The 24,475-nt window shown below is 53.0% G+C and overlaps 1 protein-coding gene across 4 annotated transcripts; it reads left to right on the top strand.

Annotated features, from left to right (window-relative positions):
* Window positions 1-3,384: 3,384 nt before the first annotated feature.
* LOC123628075 (granulocyte-macrophage colony-stimulating factor receptor subunit alpha-like) lies at window positions 3,385-23,195 on the top strand. Of its 4 annotated transcripts, none has more exons than XM_045537703.1 (12): window positions 3,385-3,527; window positions 8,181-8,282; window positions 10,127-10,269; window positions 11,639-11,762; window positions 11,874-12,003; window positions 12,117-12,289; window positions 14,047-14,180; window positions 14,698-14,727; window positions 15,720-15,855; window positions 19,030-19,126; window positions 21,576-21,645; window positions 22,158-23,195. In XM_045537703.1, the coding sequence occupies exons 1-12, from the start codon at window positions 3,515-3,517 to the stop codon at window positions 22,251-22,253; spliced, it is 1,248 nt and encodes a 415-aa protein (XP_045393659.1). In that variant the 5' UTR covers window positions 3,385-3,514; the 3' UTR covers window positions 22,254-23,195. The 4 variants fall into 4 exon arrangements, with proteins under 4 accessions (XP_045393659.1, XP_045393658.1, XP_045393657.1 ...); XM_045537702.1 differs by lacking the exons at window positions 21,576-21,645; window positions 22,158-23,195 and adding exons at window positions 19,361-19,588; window positions 19,981-20,700; XM_045537701.1 differs by lacking the exons at window positions 21,576-21,645; window positions 22,158-23,195 and adding an exon at window positions 19,361-20,700.
* Window positions 23,196-24,475: the final 1,280 nt, after the last annotated feature.

Raw genomic sequence — 24,475 nt, 5'->3', positions numbered from 1 at the left:
GATGATGGTGATGATGGTGATGATGATGGTGATGATCGTGGTGATGATGGTGATGATGGTGATGGTGATGATGGTGGTGATGATGGTGATGATGATGGTGATGATGGTGATGATGATGGTGATGATGGTGATGATGGTGATGATGATGATGATGGTGATGATGATGGTGATGATGGTGGTGATGATGGTGATGATGATGGCGGTGATGATGACGGTGATGATGGTGATGGTGATGGTGATGATGATGGTGATGATGGTGGTGATGATGGTGATGATGATGGTGGTGATGATGGTGATGATGATGGTGATGATGGTGATGATGGTGATGATGATGATGGTGATGATGGTGATTATGATGGTGATGATGGTGATGATGGTGATGATGGTGATGATGGTGGTGATGATGATGGTGATGATGATGGTGATGATGATGGTGGTGATGATGGTGATGATGATGGTGATGATGGTGATGATGGTGGTGATGATGGTGATGATGATGGTGATGATGGTGATGATGGTGGTGATGATGGTGGTGATGATGGTGGTGATGATGGTGATGATGATGGTGATGGTGATGATGGTGATGATGATGGTGATGATGGTGATGATGGTGATGATGGTGATGATGATGGTGATGATGGTGATGGTGGTGATGATGGTGATGATGATGGTGATGATGGTGATGATGATGGTGATGATGGTGATGGTGGTGATGATGATGGTGATGATAATGATGGTGATGATGGTGATGGTGGTGATGATGATGGTGATGATGATGATGGTGATGATGGTGGTGATGATGATGGTGATGATGATGATGATGGTGATGATGATGGTGATGATGATGGTGTTGCTGATAAGTCAGAAGGAAACTCACAGTGGACCCTCCACCACTGAGTCACTCAATGCTCCCCCTTGATTCAGATCCTGACATCCAACTCCCTGCTGGACGCCCCCACCTGGAGTTTCCGCCAGGAAGCCACTAAACATGGCACAACTGGACCCAGCATCTCCTCTCCCCACTCTGCCCCCTTCGTGGACTCCTCCTCCTATTTCTCCAACTCTGGGAAGGCACCAACATTCTGGCATTTTCTCAGCCCTGAAGGCCAGTTAGCAGCGGCACCTCCACCTGTCTCCACCCCCAGCGCCCGGTCACAGTTGTCTCCTGGACATTCTGCCTGCCTCTCATTGCGCACAGAGGTCTTCTCCTGTTCCAGAGATTCTTCTGCTTCTGGGATTCCTGAGACTGCAAATGAGGGAGCAGGGTTCTCCTGTGGCCACCTGCACCACGCAACACCCCGTCAATACTGTCATCGGGAATTACGCACCAGGCCAGAGCTGGCCCATCCCAACCCACAGCTGCCGTCAGGGTGGCCTTGGAGCCCAACCTCCATCTGCATATTTCTTCTCATGAAAGGGTATCTGTAGCTTCCTGCGGTGCTCGATGCCCATGAGCTCCCACTCAGTGCTCTAATCCTCCACTGAGACTTAGCACATCCTCTGTGGTCCAGATCAAACCGCAGCCTCTGCCCCAGCGTGCCCTTGCCCATAACCATGTGAGAAGGCCCCTCCCCGGGGGCACCCTGCATGATGCCCCGGCCTCTGTTGCTTTCCTACTCAGCCTGTCCTGCCGTGAGCCGCGAATCTGCTTCCTACCCCCTCTGAAATCCCTTGGGTGCTTAGTGAAGGTCTGATGAAGGGAATCGAACAGAAGTGGCCCTAAGTTGAAAGTGAGCCACAAGGTATGTGCCACTGAAGCCAGGAAGACCCACAATGGCGCCCGGGCTGGGCAGCCTCAGTGAGTGCATCTGGTTGAACTCCTGGGAAGACAAACTTCTCTACATCGATGGTGGAAGTCAGCAACTGATAATGCACCATTGGGACAAGAAGACCCACCATGATGCCCAGGCTGGGCAGCCTCAGTGAGTGCATCTGGTTGAACTCCTGGGAAGACAAACTTCTCTACATCGATGGTGGAAGTCAGCAACTGATAGGCACCATTGGGACAAGAAGACCCACCATGATGCCCAGGCTGGGCAGCCTCAGTGAGTGCATCTGGTTGAACTCCTGGGAAGATAAACTTCTCTACATCGATGGTGGAAGTCAGCAACTGATAGGCACCATTGGGACAAGAAGACCCACAATGGCGCCCGGGCTGGGTAGCCTCAGTGAGTGCATCTGGTTGAACTCCTGGGAAGACAAACTTCTCTACATTGATGGTGGAACTCACCAACAAGGTATGCACCATTGGGGACAAGAAGACCCACCATGGTGTCCAGGCTGGGCAGCCTCAGTGAGTGCATCTAGTCGAACTCTTGGGAAGATAAACTTCTCTACATCGATGGTGGAAGTCAGCAACTGATAGGCACCATTGGGACAAGAAGACCCACCATGATGCCCAGGCTGGGCAGCCTCAATGAGCCATTTGGTTGAACTCCTGGGAAGACAAACTTCTCTACATCGATGGTGGAAGTCAGCAACTGATAGGCACCATTGGGACAGGAAGACCCACCATGAGGCCCAGGCTGGGCAGCCTCGGTGAGCACATCTGGTTGAACTCCTGGGACGATAACCTTCCCTAATCAATGCTGGGGAGAAGCCACTTGCTACGGTTTGGCTGTTTGTTGGGCTCTGCCAAACCTCATGCTGAAACTTGATGCCCAATGTTGGCGGTGGGGCCGGTGGGAGGTGTGCAGGTCAGGGTGGGGCGGACCCCTCATAAATAGCTTCCTGCAGTTCTCCAGGGAGCCAGTGAGCTCTTGCGCTTGGTTTCCACAAGCCCTGGTTGTTGGAAAGAACCTGCCACCGGCCACTTCTCTCTCTGGTTTCTGCGTGGCCACGCCACCCCTGAGCATGCCGTCTCTCATTCCCCTTGTGCTGTGAGTGGGGACGGCCGGGGTCCCTCGCCAGATGCAGACGCTAGCGCCACACCTTTTGTGCAGCCTGCAGAATGGTGAGCTGAATAAATCTCTTTTCTTTCTCTAGCACCCAGCCTTGGGTAGTCGCTTATAGCAACGCGAGTGGTCTAAGAGACAGCTCCTTCGGGAACAGGACGCTGGGGGTGACAGAGTCTGTGCAGCCACCTTTTCCCTCAGCCGTTGTCACTGTCCTGGCATCCTCTTCGATCATGTGTCCACAGAGCCCTGTGCTTTGTATAGGCATCACCTGTTTGCAAGCCAACACACCTCTGCTTGGTTCTTCCTGGCACTCTGTAGACAGCACAAGGGTGTGTGTGTGGTTCACACTTGAGCTTTGCAAGGGACACTCTTGGGAGCGGACGCTGAGAGACCATGAACTTGCTTGTCATGGATTTCTCAACGTTATGTAAAATGAGGAAGCGTGAGGTTAGGAGGGGGAATTCAAGGAAAAAGGGAAGGGCCCGGCCTGAAACTCTGCAGCCCTGGAATCAGTGTGCTCACTTTCCAAGGAGGGAGAGTGTCCGAAAGCAGGGCGTGTGGATGCCGGGGAGTCGGGCGAAGGAGGGAAGAAAAGTGAGCCGACGGCGGGCGGACGGATGCCGCCGCTGGGTAAGCCGCTTCCTTGCTTCTGTGGCCCGTGAACGTGCTGAGTCGCGGTGGTGGGTCTTTCTGCTCCGGCGGGGCCGTGGGGACCTGAGGGTGGGAAACTGGAATCCCCGCAGGAACAGGGTCCGCACGGGGATGTCACGGGGGAGCTGCCTGTTAAGGTCCGTGTCAGCCATGGGAAGGAGCCGGCTTGCTCCTGGGGGTGACACGAGGCACTATGATGTGTCCTGGTGTGTTGTCCAAGTTCAGCAAGCGGGTGCCTCCCCCAGACCTCAGGGAGCCCCACGTCCCCAACCCCAGGGGGTTGGCCCGCAGGCCGGCTGCACCCAGAGCATTTCAGAAATGACACATTTCAGCTCCAACCTGGACCGTCCAAGTCAAGATCTGCCTTGGAACCGTCCGTCGGGGGTTTCCTGTGTGTGTCCCGTCTGAGGCGCTCAGATGCAAATCGTTCAGTGCTCGCTTTGAATCTGAGAAGCCGGGAATCAGACGTGCTCCGAATCTGCACAGCTGCTCCGGGAGGTGGAACTCGGCAGCTCGTACCTTAAGGGGAGCCGGAGTCTGTAGAAAGGGGACGAGAAAACTCAGGCTGTGGAAACTGAAAGAAGAGAAAGCGGGTAGGGTGTGGACAAAAAGCCCAGAATATAGAATGATTTTGTATTTGCATAGAACATCTAGAACTGGTAACTCCATAGAGAGAGAAAGCAGATTAGAGAAACTAGTGTGCATGCCTCCTTTGGCCTGTGGATGATGGGTTGGGTTTCAGGGTTTTTTTGGTTTTTCTTTTTTGTTTTTTTTTTTTTTTTTGAGTCAAGTTTAAAGAAGCGTGTGGTGTTGCACCATCACAAAACCAAGAAGGAGGCCAGTGGGCGCTCGGTTCGGAGGAAGCGAAATGGGGAACAATCTATCTTAAGAAAGAAGCGAGTCACAGTCCCCCTAAAGGGGGCACATCTGCCGGCACCAGCTCCGCACCCGACCCTGAAGCAGCGTGGACGGGGCGTCCCCGAGGAAGGGAGATGAGCTCGTGAAAGGGCACAGCGAGGACAGAGGTCTTCTCCTTCCCCTCTTCTGGGGTTCGCTGGCTGCGGCCCCCGTGACGAGAGGCGGATTAACGAGAGAAGAACAAGCGCGCGTGTGTGAACGGGCGTACGAACCCTCACGTATGCGTAGGAGTTGCCCGGAGAAGAGTGAGTAGGGCCCAAAGCCGAGGCTTGGAACTGAGGATTGAATGTCGTCTGCAGCTGGAACCGAAGACAAGGGAGTGGGAAAGCCCGGCCACGGGGAGGCGACCGGGAAAATCGAGGTGAACTGCGGTGAAGTTTGAGATGCAGACTCAAGTCAGCACCGCCTCCGTTGGTTGCAGCCTGTGCTGAGTTAGAGACGCCTTCATTCGGGGACAGAGCGGGAGGTGATCTTGGAAGTGGAGGATCCCTTGCCAGATGTCAGGGTCTCTTGTATGAAAGGGCAACGTCAACGCAGTGTTTGGATGTGTTCTCGAAATATAACCAGCTCAAAATAATCTGCGTGCCAAGAGGGTGTGTTTGGGGGCTGGTGTGTTCCGCTCTCGTAGTCACATTTGGGGTGGCATATTCTAGTCTCCCACCGTCGTATTTGAGGCAGACTGTTCTAGTCTCATAGTCATACTTGGGGTGGTGCATTCTGGTCTCACGGTCACATTTGGGGCGCTGTGTTCTGGCCTCCTATAAGCCATACAGCAGAGCTGGAAAGACAAGGAGAGGAGTTGGGACAGAAACCGCAAACACCTAAGGGGTCTCACAATGTGACCCGTGCCTACCCCACCTGCCCGCTCCCCGCTGAGTGGCAGCTCAGCTCCAAGGCACCGAGAGCCCCTGGACATGTCACAGACACCAGTGGCCTGGCAGGTGCATGGTGCAAAGAGAGGGGAGGAAACCACTCGGTCAGGCTACGGCAAGGAAGCACCTTCCCCTGCAGCCTCCGGTGGGAGCGCAGCCCTGCCCGCACCTTGATCTCCGACGTCTGGTCTGCAGGACTGCAAGAGAACAAATTCCTGTAGTTTTAAGTCCCCAGTTTGTGGTCCTTCACTATGGCAGCCCCAGGACACTCAGGCACTAGGTGACGGTGGGAGAAGTTGGCCCCAAGAAGAACGTCAGTGCCCAAAACACTGAACGGCCCAGCGGAGAGGGCTAGCAAGACCCAGTGGGGTTCTGCACCTGTCACAGTCACCCGGGGGCCTCATTGCATCTGCAGCCCGGGCTGCAACCAGGCAGACCCGGCGTCTCTCGGGTGCGGTGCGGGAGCCCCCCCAGGGCGGAGAAAGTCTGGAAAGACCCAGGTGAGGTCTCGAGGGACCTGGATGGAGCGGGATTCAGCCCTCAGGGGAGGAAGCTGGGCTCATCCCTGTTGCACACACACGGGCTCAAGGTGGGTGGGGAAGACACAGGTCTGGTCCAGTGGCTTTTGCTTCCCTTCCACGGCAAGTGAGGCTCCCTGCAGACCCTGACAGCTCAGGGAGGGGCAACCCCAGAGAGAACATCGGGTGCACGGACCTCAGGCTGGGCGGGCGGTTCCCCCAGGTGCACCGCATGGCCCAGGTGTGCGCACCTGAGGCTCAGAGTCGGCCTCCGCACCCCGGGGCGGATGTGGAGGAGATGAGGTCACAACGGTGGCAGCCCACTGGGGATTGGGGAGGTCTCCCAACTGGACACGTTCATACCTGCCCTTAAAAAACAAGCAAACAAACTGTAAGTCTTTATTTATTTTTGTTTTGGGAGGGCAGTTTTATGTTTACAAAAAAATCCAGCTTGTTCCTATATGCACGCAGTTTCCATTAGCATGTTGCACTGGTGCGCTACATTGTTGCAAGGGTCAGGCCGGTGTTGTATTGGTCGCTACATTGTTGCAAGGGCCAGGCCCAGGGTGTATTGGTCGCTACAGTGTTGCAAGGGCTGAGCCCATGTTGTATTGGTCGCTACAGTGTTGCAAGGGCCGAGCCTGTGTTGTATTGGTCGCTATAGTGTTGCAAGGTCCAGGCCCGTGGTGTATTGGTCGCTACATTGTTGCAAGGGCCGAGCCCGTGTTGACACATTGTTACTAAGGAAAGGCGCAGTTTACACTGGGGTTTATGCTGGTTTTGTGCATTCTACGGGACTGTACAAATGTCTAATGACAGGGACCCACCCCTACAGTGTCACACAGCAGTTTCACTACCCCAAACATCCTCCATCCTCTGCCTGCTCATCCCTCCCACCCCCTAATTCCTGGCAACCTCTGACCTCTTGATGTCTCTATCACTTTTGCCTTTTCCGGAATGTCCCTATGTTGCAGTCATACAATGTGTAGCCATTTCACACTGGCTTCTTTCACACAGCAATATGATTTTAACACAGTGACTGACACACTAGAAAAAAAAGAATTTTTTTCCCCGGGGCCACAGTGTTTTATTAAAACAAAATGATCCTTTCTGATTTGTTATTTCTTCTTGTTTTCTGTGTGTCAGTTCTATGCAATGTAGTCCATGTTTTTAGAATGAAATTGTCAATATTCATGGGGACAATAAGAACATCACAAGTAAGATTTTCACCAACCAGCAGCAGGACTTGCTTCATATGGCCCCAGGGTGGAAACCAGCCCCAGTTAAATACAATTCACAGGGCAGTGAGTGTGCTAAGGTGCCCCTGTGGCTTTTTAGATACTCACCCCTCTTATTCTTCCTCTTCCGTTTTTCACTTACCCTTTTACATTATAGCAAAACTCAAGGTAAAAAAAAAAAAAAAAAAAAAAACAGGCGCGGTGGCTCACGCCTGTAATCCTAGCAATCTGGGAGGCCGAGGCAGGAGGATTACTCCAGGTCAGGAGTTCGAGACCAGCCTGAGCAAGAGCAAGACCCCGTCTCTACTAAAAATAGAAAGAAATTAACTGGACAACTAAAAATGTATAGAAAAAATTAGCCAGGTGTGGCAGTGCCTGTAGTCCCAGCTACTCGGGAGGCTGAGGCAGGAGGATCGCTTGAGCCCAGGAGTTTGAGGTTGCTGTGAGCGAGGCTGACGCCACGGCACTCTTGCCTGAGCAACAGAGTGAGACTCTGTCTCAAAATAAATAAATAAATAAAATAACTCAAAAAGTAACAAAAACCCCCGTTATTATCAAAATGGAAACCTGACCCATCATTTCTTGTTCTCTTCTCCTGAAATCCACACTAATTATTAAAAGAAAGTGGAAGCAGTGAGAAACTAGTATGAACCATAGCAATTTTCCCAGAGCACCTCAGGGTCAGCATTTTGTGTCATCCATGGCCCTGAGGTCCCCTGCACCAGGAATCAGCAAAGCCTCACATAAGTTAACCATCTTGAGACCCCAGAGATGTCCACATTCTTCTAATCCCATGTGGTAGACAGAATAATGTCCCCAAAGATGTCCATGTCCTAATCGCACATGATAGATAGAATAACGTCCTCAAAGATGTCCCCTTCTTGATCCCATGGGTTGCATAGATTGACGTTTCTGTGGACCCTCTGCAGCCAGTGTTGGTCCCCCGGGCGGCAGGTCACCCCCTGACCACCCCACTGGGTTTGTTTCTGTGGACCATGTCCCTGGGGGAGCACCCCAGGGGGTCCCCTGCCAGGAGTCCCCTAGCAGAGCTGATTTTCCCAACCTGTGACACTGTGTCCCCTGCAGTGCATCCCTGTCCCGTGGGCAGCCCCATGGTTCTCCTGGCGACGGCCCTTCTACTCTCCGAGTTGCTGCACCCGGCGTTCCTGCTGACTCCGGAGCACCTGGGTGAGTGTGGGGACTTTGTTGACGCTTCACTGTGGCCCCATGTAGATGTCCGTCATGCCTGGGGACATATCCTGATGCTGGGGTCCAATTTCATTTCACCCCAGTGTTTATTAGGGACCCGGTGTGCCTCAGGTGGCCTGCTAGAAGCCTCAGAGCTCCTGTTGTCCTCTCCCCCTTTGGTGCTGTGAACGCCACACACCCATCCTACAGATGAGAAAACTGAGGCTCCAACACCTGCGTGGTCTAACCTAATAACCACCCAGCGAGTGACAGGGCCGGGATCAAGACCTGGGTCTGCACGGCATTTTTGTGTTTCAATGGCAGGTCTCCAGGGTGAGGGTGGACCAGGCGGGTCTCCGTGGTGAGGGTGGACCAGGCGGGTCTCCGTGGTGAGGGTGGGCCAGGCGGGTCTCCGTGGTGACAGGGGACCAGGTGGGTCTCCGTGGTGAGGGTGGGCCAGGCGGGTCTCCGTGGTGAGGGTGGGCCAGGCGGGTCTCCGTGGTGAGGGTGGACCAGGCGGGTCTCCGTGGTGACAGGGGACCAGGTGGGTCTCCGTGGTGAGGGTGGACCAGGCGGGTCTCCGTGGTGAGGGTGGGCCAGGCGGGTCTCTGTGGTGAAGGTGGACCAGGCGGGTCTCCGTGGTGACAGGGGACCAGGCGGGTCTCCGTGGTGAGGGTGGACCAGGTGTGTGTCCAGGGTCCAGAGAAGTTTCTCCAGGAGCTGAGGGCTGGCGCAGGTTGGCTGACGTCCCTGAAGACACACTATGTGTCAGCCCCTAAAACACATTATCATCCCAACCCTCACATGCTCATCAGACACCCTCAAATTCACAAGTGAGGGGACGGGGTCAGGGCAGTGCAGCGACCTGCCCCAGCTGTCACAGCCCCTCGGCCAGAGCAGGCCTGAAAACCTCGGGCCGGCAGCTCGGAAGCTGTCCTCTGTCCCTGGCGTGCTGCGTGAGGAGGTTTAGGGCTGTGATATCGCAGCTGGAGACAGGAAGAATGAGGTGACGCCATGTGACATTGGTTCCAAAGCACTGTGCTAAATACCATGTTAATTAGCAACAGCTGTTCGGGATTTCAAAATGCCGCTGTGCCACCTGTGCATGCTGGTAATGAGGCTACTGCCATTTGGGGAAGGTTACAGGTAAAATAACACAGTTAGGTCTCGAGGAAACACGGTAGGGGCCTTGGGTGTAGGTGACCTGGTTCTGTCGTGCTTTCTGGGCTATGAGTGGGAAACTGAGGCTGTCAGACGTTGCTCCAGGGTGAGCTCACCTGGCCCAGGCCGGGCAGGTACGGAAAGCTCCCTGGGCAGCAGTTCCCAGGCCTGGGCAAGGAAGACCTCGTCAGCCGCCTCCGCCCTCCCCAAGAACGGTTCTCAGGGGCCCCCGGGGGTGTCCCCAAAACCACCTTTTGAAAACTGCCCAAGTGCAACTTGCTTTTGTGGCTTTTAACCAACCTTCTGAGGGTGGAGACGTCTGGGGAACAGAGAGGTACAGCCACTTGCAGGAAGTCACACAGCTGGTGTGCGACAGCGCTGAGATTCAAGGCTGCCTTTGCGTTTCTGAAAGTCACTGTGATTTGCGAAGAGGGTGGGGACAAGGCCCTGGGTTTGCCCTGGGTTTGCGCGTGGACCCGCATGGATTTCTCTCGCCCTGGGCTTCCCCTGGGGTCCGTCGAAGGCTGAAGCCGGAACATTGTCCCACTGAGGAGGCGTCTGCTCCGTGGAGCTGTCCCAGGGCGGCCTGCAGGACAGCGGAGAGCCCACCGCCTCCGGCCCCGAGCCTCATGGCTAGTCGGTTGGGCAGAGTCGCTTCTGAACGCGGCGGCCGCTCCTTGCAGATGCGCCAACCCCGGCACCGGAGCCCGCTCTCCATGTGAAGTTCGACCCCAGCAACATGAAGCTGGCCTGGGACTGCCGAGAAAACACCACCAGCGTCACGTGCGCCATGGTCCCCAGGGAGGGAGACCGCGCCGTGAAAAAGGTGAGCCGGCTTCCGCGCTCAGCGCCGTCTTCCGCGCGGCCCTCCGCAAAGCCGGAGAAGGGCGGAGACGAGCTGAAGGCACACGGGCGGCATTTGGAGACACGCAGGGTGGGACGCGGGGGGGACCGGGGCGGTGCCGGCTCCTGGGCCAGGCGTGTCGGAGGCCTGACCCCCTGGGGCAGCAGCGTGGGGCAGCTAAGGGGAAACTGATCCCGGCAGGCGCACGGGGACGGGGGCCTGAGTCCGTGGAGAAAGGGGAGGAGCAATGGAGGGGGGTCTCCTTTGTCACTGTGTCCCCCCCCTCCGTGGACTCAATGTCAGGTTTAGGGGGAGGGAGGGCGGCAGAGGTGGAAGAGGGGAGGGGAGGAGGGAGAAGAGGAAGAGAGAAACGCAGATGATGGACAGATACATACAGGGTACGTATACAGTGACCCTGGGACCATCCCGGCCCAGCTCCCAGGGCTGCAGGGCCCCCGGGGCAGACCGAGGGGCCCAGGCATCCACACCAGGGGACAAGCCCCCAGCCGGGGGCGTCTGCAGCTTCAGAGCCAGTAGGGCTGCCTAGAGCCACGGGGGATGCAAGACCCCAGCAGGACCTTGGGGACATTCAGGAAGGGGACCTGTGGCAGGCCGGCTGGATGGGGAGACACGCAAGGGCAGCAGAGCCCCGTAGGTACCCGAAACCTCCCAGAATATCCAGGGGCGACTTTTGAGGGGAGTAAACGTCCACTGACAGCTGTCAGGGAAGACGTCAGTTTTACCGTGTGACTTTCGAACTTGGGGACCCATTGAGGCAGGTGTCGCTTGGAGAAATCTCCATCCATACCTGTACAGAGTGACAGGCTTTTGCTTGTTTGATCCATGCGAGAGGGTCCAGATGATAGACTTAGTCCCATCATCAGCATTGGCTGTAGTCCCAGCTACTCAGGAGGCTGAGGCAGGAGGATTGCTTGAGCCCAGGAGTTTGAGACCAGCCTGGGCAGCATAGCAAGACCCCATTTCTACAACACAGAAAAATTAGCTGGTGTGGTGGGCGTGGACGTATAATCCCAGCAGTTTGGGAGGCTGAGGTGGGAGGATCGCTTGAGCCCAGGAGTTTGAGACCAGCCTGGGCAGCATAGCAAGACCCCATCTCTACAACATACAAAAATTAGCTGGTGTGGTGGGCGTGGACCTATAATCCCAGCACTTTGGGAGGCTGAGGTGGGAGGATCGCTTGAGCCCAGGAATCTGAGGCTGCCGTGAGCTATGATGATGCCACTGCACTCTAGTCTGGGCAACAGAGTAAGAGTCTGTCTCAAAAACAGAAACAAAAACAGGTTTCCCTGTGTCTCTACAAAATGGCCCAGGAGGTTGCAACTTTTTTCAGCCCAGGACGAAGGACTGTTGGTGCAACTTTGAGGACATTTCTCTGCATCGAGGAGTCCTGCTGGAGGTTCAAGTCAACACCAGCGAACGATCGTTTCGGGAAAAAGTGCTCTATACTAACCCAGGTAGGGAGGGCAGCACAGGGACCCCCCGAGACCACCCGCCCTCCACCAGCATCAACGTCCATCCCGTTTTTATCACTGAGCGAAAGTTATTTTACCTCTGCATCTTCCCAGGTGGGGAGGGCACGGCCGCCCACAACTTCTCCTGTTTCATCTACGACGTGGATTTCATGAACTGCACCTGGGCGAAGGGTCCCGCGGCCCCGGGTGACGTCCAGTATTTTTTGTACATACGAGACTCAAAGTAAGTGTTGAGTTCATCCGCGTGACCATCGGGGAAGCAGTGAAGGCGGCACACAAATAATGTTGATTTTTTTTTTTTCTGGTTGTGTCTCTGAACACGTTGGACTCCTCCAGGAGAAAAAGGGAGCGAGAATGTCCTCATTACATCCAACACTTGGGGACCCACGTGGGCTGCCACCTGCACAACCTCTCGGGGCTGACTTTCCGCAACTACTTTCTGGTCAACGGGACCAGCCACGCCGCGGGGATCCAGTTCTTCGATTCCGTTTTGTCCACGAAGGAGATAGGTGAGAACACACCTGTGGATTCTCTGTGGTTTACAAGTCAAACAGAATTGGCGTGGGAATCCACGTAAGTTTCCTGGGCTGCCTGTGGGACAAATTAGCACAGACCCGTACCATTTAATGCTTATATATATAAAACATAATCTGCATCACGGCAGTGAATGAGATAGTTTATATAGTCTCTGTTCTGAGCTTCCAAATCCAGCGTGCATTTCTCAGTTAGACAGGGCCTCCGTCCGACCCAGCAATCTCACTCCGGGGCATTTATCCAAAGGAAAATAATCAGTGTATCAAAGAGATATAGGGTCTATGTGCACCACGGAGTTCTACTCAGCCACAAAAACAGTGCTGAACTGGCCCCTCTCGTATTATCCTGGACGGAGCTGGAGCCCATTCTACTAAGTATCCCAAGAATGGGAAAACAAGCCCCACATGGACTCACCATCAAATGGGTACTAACTGATCAACACTTAGGGTCACATACGGTAGTAACATTCATGGGGTGTCAGGCAGGTGCGTGGGGAGGAGGGGATGGGTAAATTCACACCTAATGGGTGCGGTGTGCACCGTCTGGGGGATGCACAGGCTTGTAGTTCTGCCTCAAGGGGGGCAAAGGCAATTTATGTAACCTAAACATCTGTACCCCCGGTGTAAGCTGAAATATGAAAAAACATTAAAAAGGAGAGACACCTGCACCCCACGCTCATGCCAGTGCTGTTTGCCACAGCCAAGATGTGGAATCCACCTGGGTGTTCGTGAACAAGTAAATGCACAAAAAAATGCGGCACATGCACAGCGGAACACTCTTCAGCCGTAAAAAAGCATGAAATCCCGTCATTTGTGGCCTCACAGATGGAATAGGAGGGCATTATGGGATGTGAAATAGGCCAGGCACAGAAAGACAAATTTTGCATGTCCTCAGTCATGCGTGGGAGCTAAGAAAGTGGATGTCATAGAAGTAAGAGGTAGAACAGGGGGTCCCGGAGGCTGGGAAGGGTGGGGGAGGGGATCTGTTAAAGGAGGTAAAATTCCAGCCAGGCGGGAGGCTGAGGTCTGGCCTCCTACAGCGCTGAGGGACGGCTGTAGTTTTCACAATAATGTGCTACATGGTTTCAAACAGCGACACGGAGGAGGCTGGATGTTCCCCACGCAAAGACGTGCTAAATGTTTGAGGCGATGGGTGTGGTCATTACCCTGATGTGATCACCAGACATTGATATGTATCCAGACATCGCTCTGCGACACATAGATAGGACCAGTCATCATGCGTCAGCTTAAAAAAATAAAATTTAAACATCTTTTTAAAGAAAAGAAAGTTAAATGGGATCGGATATGCACGCAGATTTGATGAGATTTACAGTAGCCAGAGAAGTCTCACACCGACCAGTTGTCCAGACATAGCTTAGGACTTCCCTCCTTCCTCCTTCCTCCTCCTTCCCTCCTTCCTCCTTCCTCCTTCTTCCCTCCTTCCTTGTTTCCTTCCCTCCTTCCCTCCTTCCTCCTTCCCTCCTTCCCTCCCTCCCTCCTTCCCTCGCTCCTTCCTTGTTTCCTTCCCTCCCTCCCTCCTTCCCTCCCTCCCTCCTTCCCTCCCCAGGCAAGACACACACTGAGTCCAACACACCGACCCTGCCCTGAAGCAGCCGTGAGACCCGCAGGTGGCAGCCGGGCCAGGCGGGCAGAGCTCAGGTTGCAGCCCCGCCCGGGAGGGGCAGGCCTGTGGGTCCCTCAGGTTCAGGCTGTGTCCTGTGTCCTTGCCACAGAGAGGTACGGCCCGCCCACCAACATCACCATATGCTGCAACGCCTCGCACTGCCTCATCCGCTGGGACAAGCCCAGGACGAGGCGGGCCCTGTCCCATAGCGAGTTCCAGTACCAGCTGGACATCCAGAGGAAGGTGAGCGGGACCCGCCCTGCACCGCCCACAGAGCCTCGGGGCCCGGGACACGCCCCAGTGGCAGCTGAGTGACCCCGGGAATGAGACTGGGGGGTCCACATGGGAGGGGGATGGAGGCGGGACAAGCAGAGCTGAGGGTGGAGAAGCCCCGAGAAGGTTGTAGGGAACATGCACACACACACACATACACGCACACACATGCACACACATGCACACACGTGCACGCACATGCACACGCACATGCACACACGCGCACACACGCACACATGCACACACATGCGCACACACACGCACGCATGCACACACGCATGCACCCACGCATGCACCCACATGCACACACGCGCACACATGGACACATGCACACAAGCATACATGCACACATGCACACATACACACACGCACACGCACATGCACACACACACACACACACACGGGACAGTGTGGATTTAACTTCTGAAAATCCTTAGAAACGGAGAAACATGAACCGTCTATCTTGTTTTGTTTTGTTTTTCCCCAGAACGTCCCACCCGACAGCACGAACCCACTGGTGAGTTCTGCCCCCGACCCTATCGGAACATCTTCCATCGTCCTACCGTGTGGGTGCTGGGGACACTCGCTGCATCCCCAGGGTGGCCCACGGCGGCCAGGATGGGACGGGACCCTGGAACCAGAGCGCGGACGTCTCCGAGTCCTGGGCGCTACCCTGAGCACTCACTGGCGGAATCCACTCTGTGCTCCAGTGCTCACGTCCCCGTTGTTGGACTATTCATGTCTGTTACATTCGACTCCTCTCTGTTGCTTAAGAAAATATCTCGCTGGATGTTTTAGATTATTTTTCCCTCTGACACGCCCTCTAGAGTTAGAACTTTAAAATACGTTTGTGCCATATTTTCCGAGTCTACCTGCCACTCTGACCCTCAGTATCCATCCTCTTCTGTCAAAGGAGTTAGCTGGACTTGGGGATCTCCATATATCCCTTGTAGAACCGTCCGTGTCTGAGTCTCTGGATGCCTGTTCTTGCTCCTGAGCAGTTTCTACATCTATATACATACAGGTGTGAGTTCCCGGAGCAGAGATTCGGGGAAGCAATCACTCACTGCCCTATTACTCACGTAAGCGTGCATGCAGCATTCTCAGCATGGAAAGATACACGTTAACGCTAGAAACCACTTTGTTCTAAACTGCGCTCATAGTATGCTGATTAGATGGTTTTCATTCTGCAACACAATCACCGCTTCTTCCTATGATTTTCATGCCTACGTTGAGACAGCGTGGTTTCCAAGCTTTCCTTAATTTCACATTTTAAAAAGGCAATTTTTATTTTTTTATTCTTTCTAAGCCTACAGCCCATAGTCTTCCCGGCCAGTCTCCCATCCAGGTACTAACCGGGCCCGACCCTGCTTAGCTTCCGAGATCGGAGGAGAAAGGGTGTGTTCGGGGTGGAATCAACAACAACAACAAAACTAATAATTAAAAAATGACAGCTTCTTTCCTGGACGCGGATGGCAACTATCTCTAACGTTGTCATTTTCTCCAAAGATTGACGTGTCCGGCGATTTGGAGAATCAGTACCACTTTCCGAGCTCTGAGCCCAGAGCTAAACACGTGGTCAAGATCCGAGCCGCGGACGCCCGCATCCCGCAGTGGAGTGCCTGGAGCCAGCCCGTGGAGTTCGGTGAGTGCTCCCAGGGCGCAGTGCGTCAGCCGGGCGCGGGCAAGGGCTGTGCCGACGGGCAGATATAAGGGACGTCGGTGGCCGGGCGCAGTGGCTCACGCCTGTAATCCCAGCACTCTGGGAGGCCAAGGCAGGAGGATTGCTCAAGGTCAGGAGTTCGAGACCAGCCTCAGCAAGAGCGAGACCCCGTCTCTACTGAAAAATAGAAAGAAATTATCTGGACAACTAAAAATATATACAGAAAAAATTAGCCGGGCATGGTGGTGCATGCCTGCAGTCCCAGCTACTCTGGAGGCTGAGGCAGGAGGATCGCTTGGGCCCAGGAGCTGGAGGTTGCTGTGAGTGAGGCTGATGCCACGACACTCTAGCCCGGGTGACATAGTGAGTCTCAAAAAAATAAATAAATAAAATAAGGGACATTGGTGACATCCGATGCCACCCAGGAGGGGATGCAGATGCCAGCTGCTTTCTCCTGGGCAATGAGTTTGGGATTTAGAGCATCACTAGGGATATTGTCACATCCCGACTGTGTCCGTGAGCCATCCCAGGAAGCTAAGAAGACAGAGGTGATATCATAAACGGGCCCCACAATGTCACTTTGTCCCCGGTGCTCAGTCGTGGAGAAAATTTAAACGCCCCCTGTGCCTAGTCAGGAAATGATCACTCCCTCTTGGCCCCAGCTCAGGGGAAACTGATATGAAAACTACACCCGTTTCCTCCTAACCAGGACAAAACCATCCCAGGCGACTAAATTTCCAATGCAGCCAACAGACGCTTTCCCTCCAATCTTTATGTGTTGGCAAGAGTTGTTTTTTTTTTTTTTTTTTTTTGAGACAGAGTCTCGCTCTGTTGCCTGGGCTAGAGTGAGTGCCGTAGCGTCAGCCTAGCTCACAGCAACCTCACACTCCTGGGCTCAAGTGATCCTCCTGCCTCAGCCTCCCGAGTAGCTGGGACTACAGGCATGCACCACCATGCCCGGCTGATTTTTTCTATATATATTTTCAGCTGTCCAAATCGTTTCTTTCTATTTTTTTTAGTAGAGACGGGGTCTCGCTCTTGCTCAGGCTGGCCTCAAACTCCTGACCTCAAGCGATCCACCCGCCTCGGCCTCCCAGAGTGCTGGGATTACAGGCGTGAGCCACCACGCCTGGCCTGTGTTGGCAAGAGTTTAATGTTGTAGCCCTAAAGCCAGTTGGATCCTTAAAAAGTCTAGCTTTCCCCCCCCAACCATTTTCGAACATTTCAGCATTTTTATGCAGAAAGTGTTGGGTTTCGTTTTTTTTTTTTTTTGTCTTTTCTAAGATCAATGACTTTCACTCTTGTAACTTCCAGTTTAGAATTTGTATGAAATATTTATTCAGTAGTATGGCATAAGCAGAAAGAGACAGCCATGGACAGAAAGTGATTAGTTTACAGTCTTGGGTTTGGGCCGTGCGGTCTCAGCGATGCCCAACAACAGAAGAAGCTATAAGTAAATGTGAGTTCAGCAAAATTAAAACCCTGCGTGTGTGCATCCAAGAACATCATCAAGAAAATGGAAGCACACTCTCAGGATGGGAGAAAGTATTTGCAAGTCATATATCTGATAAGTATTTAATGCTCTGTATCCAAGATGTATATAAAGAACGCAACGACAGAAACACAAATAACCTAATTTAAAAATGGGTTTCAAAAAAAACGGGCAGAAAGGAAAGATAGACATTTGTAGGCATCTGGTTTTAAACAAAGTTGACTCACATCTATTTGGTTCTTTCAGTCGTACTTACTCTCTGGAATAAGCACTTTTTACAATAAACGTATATATATATTTGTAACCTGACACGTGTTACATTGTTAATAAAACTTAAAAAAATCTCAAAATGGTGGGCATTAAATTTGGGTAGGATAATCATGATAGAATTGTTTTTTTTTTAAACTGGATTTCCAAATATTAGCAGATCAAATGTGCTGTATTCTAAAAAAAAATAAATTTATTGCATAAAAGCATTTATTCTAGATACTGAGCAAAAGTAAAAGCCGAGTAGATGTGAGCCAATTGTGTTGAAAACCATGTGTTTAGAAGATCTAGCCCACACATGGAATCTAAAAAAGTTGAATGCACAAGAGCAGAGAGTTGAACAGCAATTGGTTTCCCGGTTTCAGGTGACAGGAGGAATAAGTTCTAGTGACCTATGACACAGCTTGGTGATATAGTCATAATAACATAGTGCCTATTTCAAAATTGCTAAAAGAGTCATTTTATTTTTTTAATAAAAAGTTATTGCTGGCCAAGCACGGTGGCTCACGCCTGTAATCCTAGCACTCTGGGAGGCCGAGGCAGGTGGATCGTTTGAGCTCAGGAGTTCGAGACCAGCCTCAGCAAGACGAGACCCCGTCTCTACTAAAAAATAGAAGGAAATTATCTGGCCAACTAAAATATATATACAGAAAAAATTAGCCGGGCATGGTGGTGCATGCCTGTAGTCCCAGCTACTCGGGAGGCTGAGGCAGGAGGATCGCTTAAGCCCGGGAGTCTGAGGTTGCTGTGAGCTAGGCTGACGCCACGGCACTCACTCCAACCTGGGCAACAGAGCGAGACTCTGTCTCAAAAAAAAAAAAAAAAAAAAATTAAAAAGTTATTGCTATATGTAATTTATTTTTTTAATTAAAAAAGAGGTTTATTTACTGTAAAAGAGTCATTTTAAATGATCTCACTACACACACGCGCACACACATACACACACACACAATAAGCAGACAGGTGACGGTCTGTGAATTCACTATTTAATCATTCCACACTGTGCGCCTACATGAAAACATCCCCCTTTATGTCATAAATACTCTCGGTTATTATTTGCCAATTAAAAATAAAATTTTAAAAAATCATCCTCAAGAATAAAAAAAAGCCAGAAAAACTGTAAGTTTCAAAATATCTATTCAAAATTTTTTTTTGCCCATTTTTTTTTTTCCTTGGTTTTTTTTTTTTTTTTTTTTTTTCTTTACGGAACTTTGAGTTGCTGTGAGGGGGGTTTTGCTCATTTTTAGCCCCATTTTCCAGCGGTGTTGTTTGTCTGTCTGTTGTCGAGCTCGGAGTACACCTCCCTGTTTTCCTAGCCGTGATCGGGAGAGGGAAGAACTGGCCGCGTGTTGCCCGTTCCCCGCACACGCAAGTCTGTCGTGTCCGTGTCTCTGCAGGGTCGGAAGGTGCGGACGGCAGCCTCGTGCACGTGTACCTGCTGGTGGTGCTGGTGACGCTCCTCTGTGCCCTGGGACTCGGCTTCCTCTGTAAAAGGTAATGCCCGGAGCCCCCTGGCGTCCCCCGGGGGCCCACAGCGCCGGATGCCAGGAACGCGCTTCCTCCGACCTCCGTCTGTCTCTGCCACAAAGACAAAGTCAACCTGCACCGACGCCGGGCGGTCACGTGGGTGGGTCCCCGGACAGGGAGGACTTGTTGGGGGCAGTGTCAGGCGTGGGGACCAGGTGCCAGGTCCCCATATTCCCTGGTTCTGGGTTCCCGGTACCGCAGACTGGTTGCTGGTATCACCGCGTTGATGGAGCAAATGAGCAGAGCAAGCGCATGCAAGCAGGCAAAGTGCCCAAGTTTACTGAAGCACAGAACATTCCGGAGAAGGAACGGGTCAACCCCTGCAAGAGAAGGAGACCCCGAGTTTAAAGACAGAGTACGGGATGTACAGGACACTCCCCAAGCCCGCAGAGAGGGGACTGTTCCAACAAGGAACACCGTCACCCCGGGGTTAGGAATGCTTTTTATGCTAATCCCTAATGCTATGTTAAGCGGGGGGTGGGATATTCATGGTTTTTCTTGGAACGGGGTGGAGAATTCCCGGGACTGGGAGCCCTCCTCGTTTTTAACCTTGTAAGGCAATTTCCGGGGTTGCCATGGTTATTTGTAAACTGCCATGGGTGCGATTTTGACTGTGTTAATGAGGTTGGGTCAGTAGAGGACGCTGTCACCTTGCTTGTGCACACACTTCAGAGACCCTCATTTGTGGCCTTGGTCATCTCTGCACGGTGTGGCTTTTCTGCCTCGTCCTGGTTGGTCAGGCCTTGGAGACCCCTGTGCTGGACCAGACATGTGTCCCCCCTTGGAAGCCTCCTCTGGTCAGCTTGCTCCTCCCGTTGTAGACGGAGCATCTCCTAGTGCCACCCGCCCCTCAGTGGACACCCCTAGACGCAGCCCCTGTCCCCTTCCTCCTCGTCCCAGCCTACCATCAGGGAAGGCAGATGCAGAGCTGCAAAACACGCGTGTACAGAAGTGTGAACGGCAGTGAGTAGCTCGGGAAGAGCTGGGAAGCTCACGGACGGTACACGCCGTGGATCCCACGCGTTGGAGCTGGTCACCTGGCTTTATCGTGACCTCGGACAGACGGACGCCCCAGGACGCCTGCTCAGAGAGGCTTCAAATTCTCTTGGCCGTGCTGACTGCACAGTTCCGCAGGACGCGAGCCCTCCGCAGAGCTCAGCAGCACCCACCGAGGTGCTGTCTTCTTGCCTCAAGACGCTCCCTCTTTCCGGAATGTCCCCCACCTCCAGTAACTCTCACCTGCAGGCTCCAACCAAGCCCACCCCGCCCCTCGGGTCCCTCAGTCCTGCAGTCAGTGGCAACATTGCACACTGGGCTTCGCAAAGCGCGGGGAGCTTTGCAGCTGTCAACTCCCCCAGGGATGTGGGAACCTTGTCAACATCTACCTGTGGCCCGTCCCGATGGCCCCGTCCAGGTTTGGTGTCCTGTGCTTATTTTGGTCAGGAATTTATTCTTCCCCAGGCCCGGAGCCCAGGAGTGTGAGACGCAGGTGTCTCGGGGCCGCGCTCCCTCCGCAGGCTCCAGGGGAGGCTCCTTCCTGCCTCTCCCAGTTCCTGGGGGCTCCAGGCGTCCCTGGGCTTGTGGCCGCGTCACTCCAGCCTCTGCGTCCATCTCCACGTGGCTTCTCCTCTGCGTCTGTGTCTCCTCTGCTGTCTCTTAGGAGGACACTGTCATTGGGTTTAGGGCCCTCCCTGATCCAGGATGGTCTCATCTCGAGATCCTTCACTTAATTATATCTGCAGAGACCCCATTTCCAAATGAGGCCCCAGACACTGTGAGTTGGGACGCGGACAGGTCATTTGCAGACGCTGCAGAGCCCGGTACAAACACCTGCTGCCCACACTGCGGAACTGGAGGGGCTTTCTCCACAGAAAGAAAGAAACTCAACGCCCTGCTCAAAATGCAACAAGGTTTCTTCCAGATAGAGACTTCTTGCAAAAAAAAAAAAAAGAAAGAATTAAAAATTTTTTTTAAAAATTGCAACAAGACTGTGATATCGGCAAAAAATAAAAAATGTCCTGGTTGAATAACGATACTTAAATTATAGGACAACACAGCGACACGGAAAACAGGAACAAAAAAACCGCCAAGCCGGAAACCCACATTCTTCAAGGTTGGGCGGGAACAGGGGAGACGCCTGTCTTACGGGGACCCGGACTGTCAACGCCAGGGTCCCCGGATGCCCCCGAAGCTGCCCGTGTGCAGCCCGGGGGGAAGATTCTAGAAGGATTCCTCCTTGGCATGACCGCTCCTGCTGCATCTCCTGTTTCCTCAGTCCTTGGGTGATTCTACGTGGAGTCGTTCCGGAGAGTTGAGCGCACGCGCTATGAACACGGCACTGTCACGAGGCCCGTCACGCGGGTGCGGGAAGCTATTTTGGCAGCAGCGGCTTCACGCTCTCTCTCTGTCTCTACAGGGTCCTGGGGCTGCACCGGCTGTTCCCCGCAGTCCCGCAGATCAAAGACAAACTGACCGATAACCACCAGGTGGGTGGCCCCGTGGGGCGGGGGCGAGCCCCAGGGGACGGTGGGGGGCTGGGAGTGTGGGGCATCCCCAAATCTCCTGCATCTCCACCCCGTGGGACCACAGAGCCATCGCAGGGAGTGGCTGGATCCGTGTCCTGCTGACTGCGCTTCCCCTGGTCCCTCACCCCCATCCTAGACTCAGCATCTCTCGTTCCATCCTCCCCCCACACACAGACCAGTCTCCTCCTGCCCTCTGACCCCCCGCTCCCCTCTGACCCGCACCATGTCCAGGCTCCAGGACAAGATGCCTCCTGCTTCCTTTCCCTGCTCGTCTGAACTCCGTCCAGCCCCAGGGCCTTTGCACATGCCAGGATCCACACTCTCAAGCCCTCCCCAAGGCCACCCGCTCACTCCCCAGCCACAAATCCACACACACGCTGACCCTGTGTCACATCTCCCTCCCGGGAGCAGCAACCCACATGTACACAGGCCGCACGGAAACCCCACGCTCACGGCTCTCGTGTCCTCCTCAGGTCACCTGGGAGGAATTCACACCAGGGGCAGGAAAAGGGGACACGGAAGACGTGTTGACCGTAGAAGAAGTCACAGGAGCCTCGGAGGGCGTGTGAAGGCCACAGACGCATCTCCCCACGCCCAGGACATTCTGGAAGTTTATTTTGTTGTTGTTGTTGTTGTTGTTGTTGTTGTTGTTGTTGTTGTTGTTGTTAATGCTGTGAGCCTTCGTAGAGTTTTCTATATTTTTTTATTTTTAAAAAATGTGATATGTGGCTAAGATGCTTCCAGTCCAAGGGGTCGCTCCCCCTCCACAAATGTGACCGTGGAAGGTGCTGTCCAGGCTGCTCCGTAAACAGCGACCTCTGCTGAAGTATTTCAGGGGTCTGTCCTCCCTGATGGCATCCACGTGGCATTTAGACATGGACGTCTTTGGGGACACAATTCTGTCCCCACATGGCATTAGACGTGGACATCTTCAGGGACGTTATTCTGTCTACCACATGGGATTAGGACAGGGACATCTTTGGGGACGTTATTCTGTCTCCCACATGGGACAGCATCCTAAGGCAGTACAGGCATGACATGGGGAGGGGCTGACGTGCTAGCTCAAGTCTCTCTCTTCTTATAAAGCCACCAGTTCCAACCCTGTGACAACCCATTAATGCGTTAATCCCTGAGTGGATTAATCCATTCATGAAGGCAGAAGCCTCTTCACCCAGTCACCTCGTAGAGGCCCCGTGTCTCAATACTGCCTTTCGGGGCATTGAGTTTCAACGTGAGTTTTGGGGGGGACAGACATTCAAACTAGAGTGCCAACTAATTCCTTAATGCCTTGACGCAAATTCCTCAGGGTTCAGCCCACCTTCATCTCACCCATGTGTCTCTAACAGTCTCCTTACAATGGGTCTGTTTGCACCAGGGGGTCCATGGGTTGCATTGGTTCACTGGTCTCTGGAATCTCTTTGATCCTTTCTAAAGGTTTTCTCTCCCCCCCCCCAATTTTTATCCTGAAGGCATCTATTTGATTAAATAAAACCAGGGTCATTGGATAAAGATTTGGATGATTTCGTGCACTGTCCCCCAGAAGTGACATTCAGCATGTTCCTCCATCCGCACTTCCCACGTCAGGCAGCTCCATCCAGGGACTCGTTTAGATTCAGACGCATTTCCTTTTTGCAAGGACACTTCATAAGTGAGGCTGCAAGTTTCTCGTCCTACCACACCCAGAGGCGTGGGACATCCAGGAGCTCCACCGTCAGTGATGGTGGGGTAACTCCACGGGTTTAAGGTGCACTGGCAGAAGGAACCTCCTTACGAAGCTCTTCACCCAGGAGTTGCCATTGGCTGCTGTTGATCATGTTGGGCTAGATTCAGGGTTACAGAGGGGAGGTGCAAAATGGTGGCTTTCGACTGTGGCCTTCTTCGCAGGGTGAGTGGCAGTCATTACGAGCCCACTCCTTCAAGTCTTTATTCTGAAGTGTAGCCTATAGAAGAATGGCAGATAGACTCCAACTGTCTAGCTGTCATCTGTGTATCTATCTATCCATCCATCCATCATCCATCATCTCAGATACCTACCTACCTACCTATCCATCCATCATCTACGTATCTACCCATCCTCCATCTATCCATCCATCATCTCAGCTCTCAACCTACCTATCCATCCATCATCTACATATCTACCCATCCTCCATCTATCCATCCATCATCTCAGCTCTCTACCTACCTATCCATCCATCATCTACGTATCTACCCATCCTCCATGTATCCATCCATCATCTCAGCTCTCTACCTACCTATCCATCCATCATCTACGTATCTACCCATCCTCCATGTATCCATCCATCATCTCAGCTCTCAACCTACCTATCCATCCATCATCTACGTATCTACCCATCCTCCATGTATCCATCCACCATCTCAGCTCTCTACCTACCTATCCATCCATCATCTACATATCTACCCATCCTCCATGTATCCATCCATCATCTCAGCTCTCTACCTACCTATCCATCCATCATCTATGTATCTACCCGTCATCCATGTATCCATCCATCATCTCAGCTACCTAGCTACCTATCCATCCATCATCTACGTATCTACCCCTCTTCCATCTACCCATCCATCATCTCAGCTATCTACCTACCTATCCATCATCTACATATCTACCCATCCTCCATCTATCCATCCATCATCTCAGCTATCTACCTACCTGTCCCTCCATCATCTATGTGTCTACCCATCCTCCATCTATCCATCCATCATCTCAGGTCTCTATCTACCTGTCCATCCATCATTCATCCATCATCTTACCTGTCTACCTACCTATCCATCC

This window comes from Lemur catta, chromosome X, assembly GCF_020740605.2.
Source record: "Lemur catta isolate mLemCat1 chromosome X, mLemCat1.pri, whole genome shotgun sequence".
In the NCBI taxonomy this organism is placed as follows: Eukaryota; Metazoa; Chordata; class Mammalia; order Primates; family Lemuridae; genus Lemur; species Lemur catta.
Note: the sequence above shows the minus strand (reverse complement) of the source record. Positions and strands in the feature narration are given on the sequence as shown.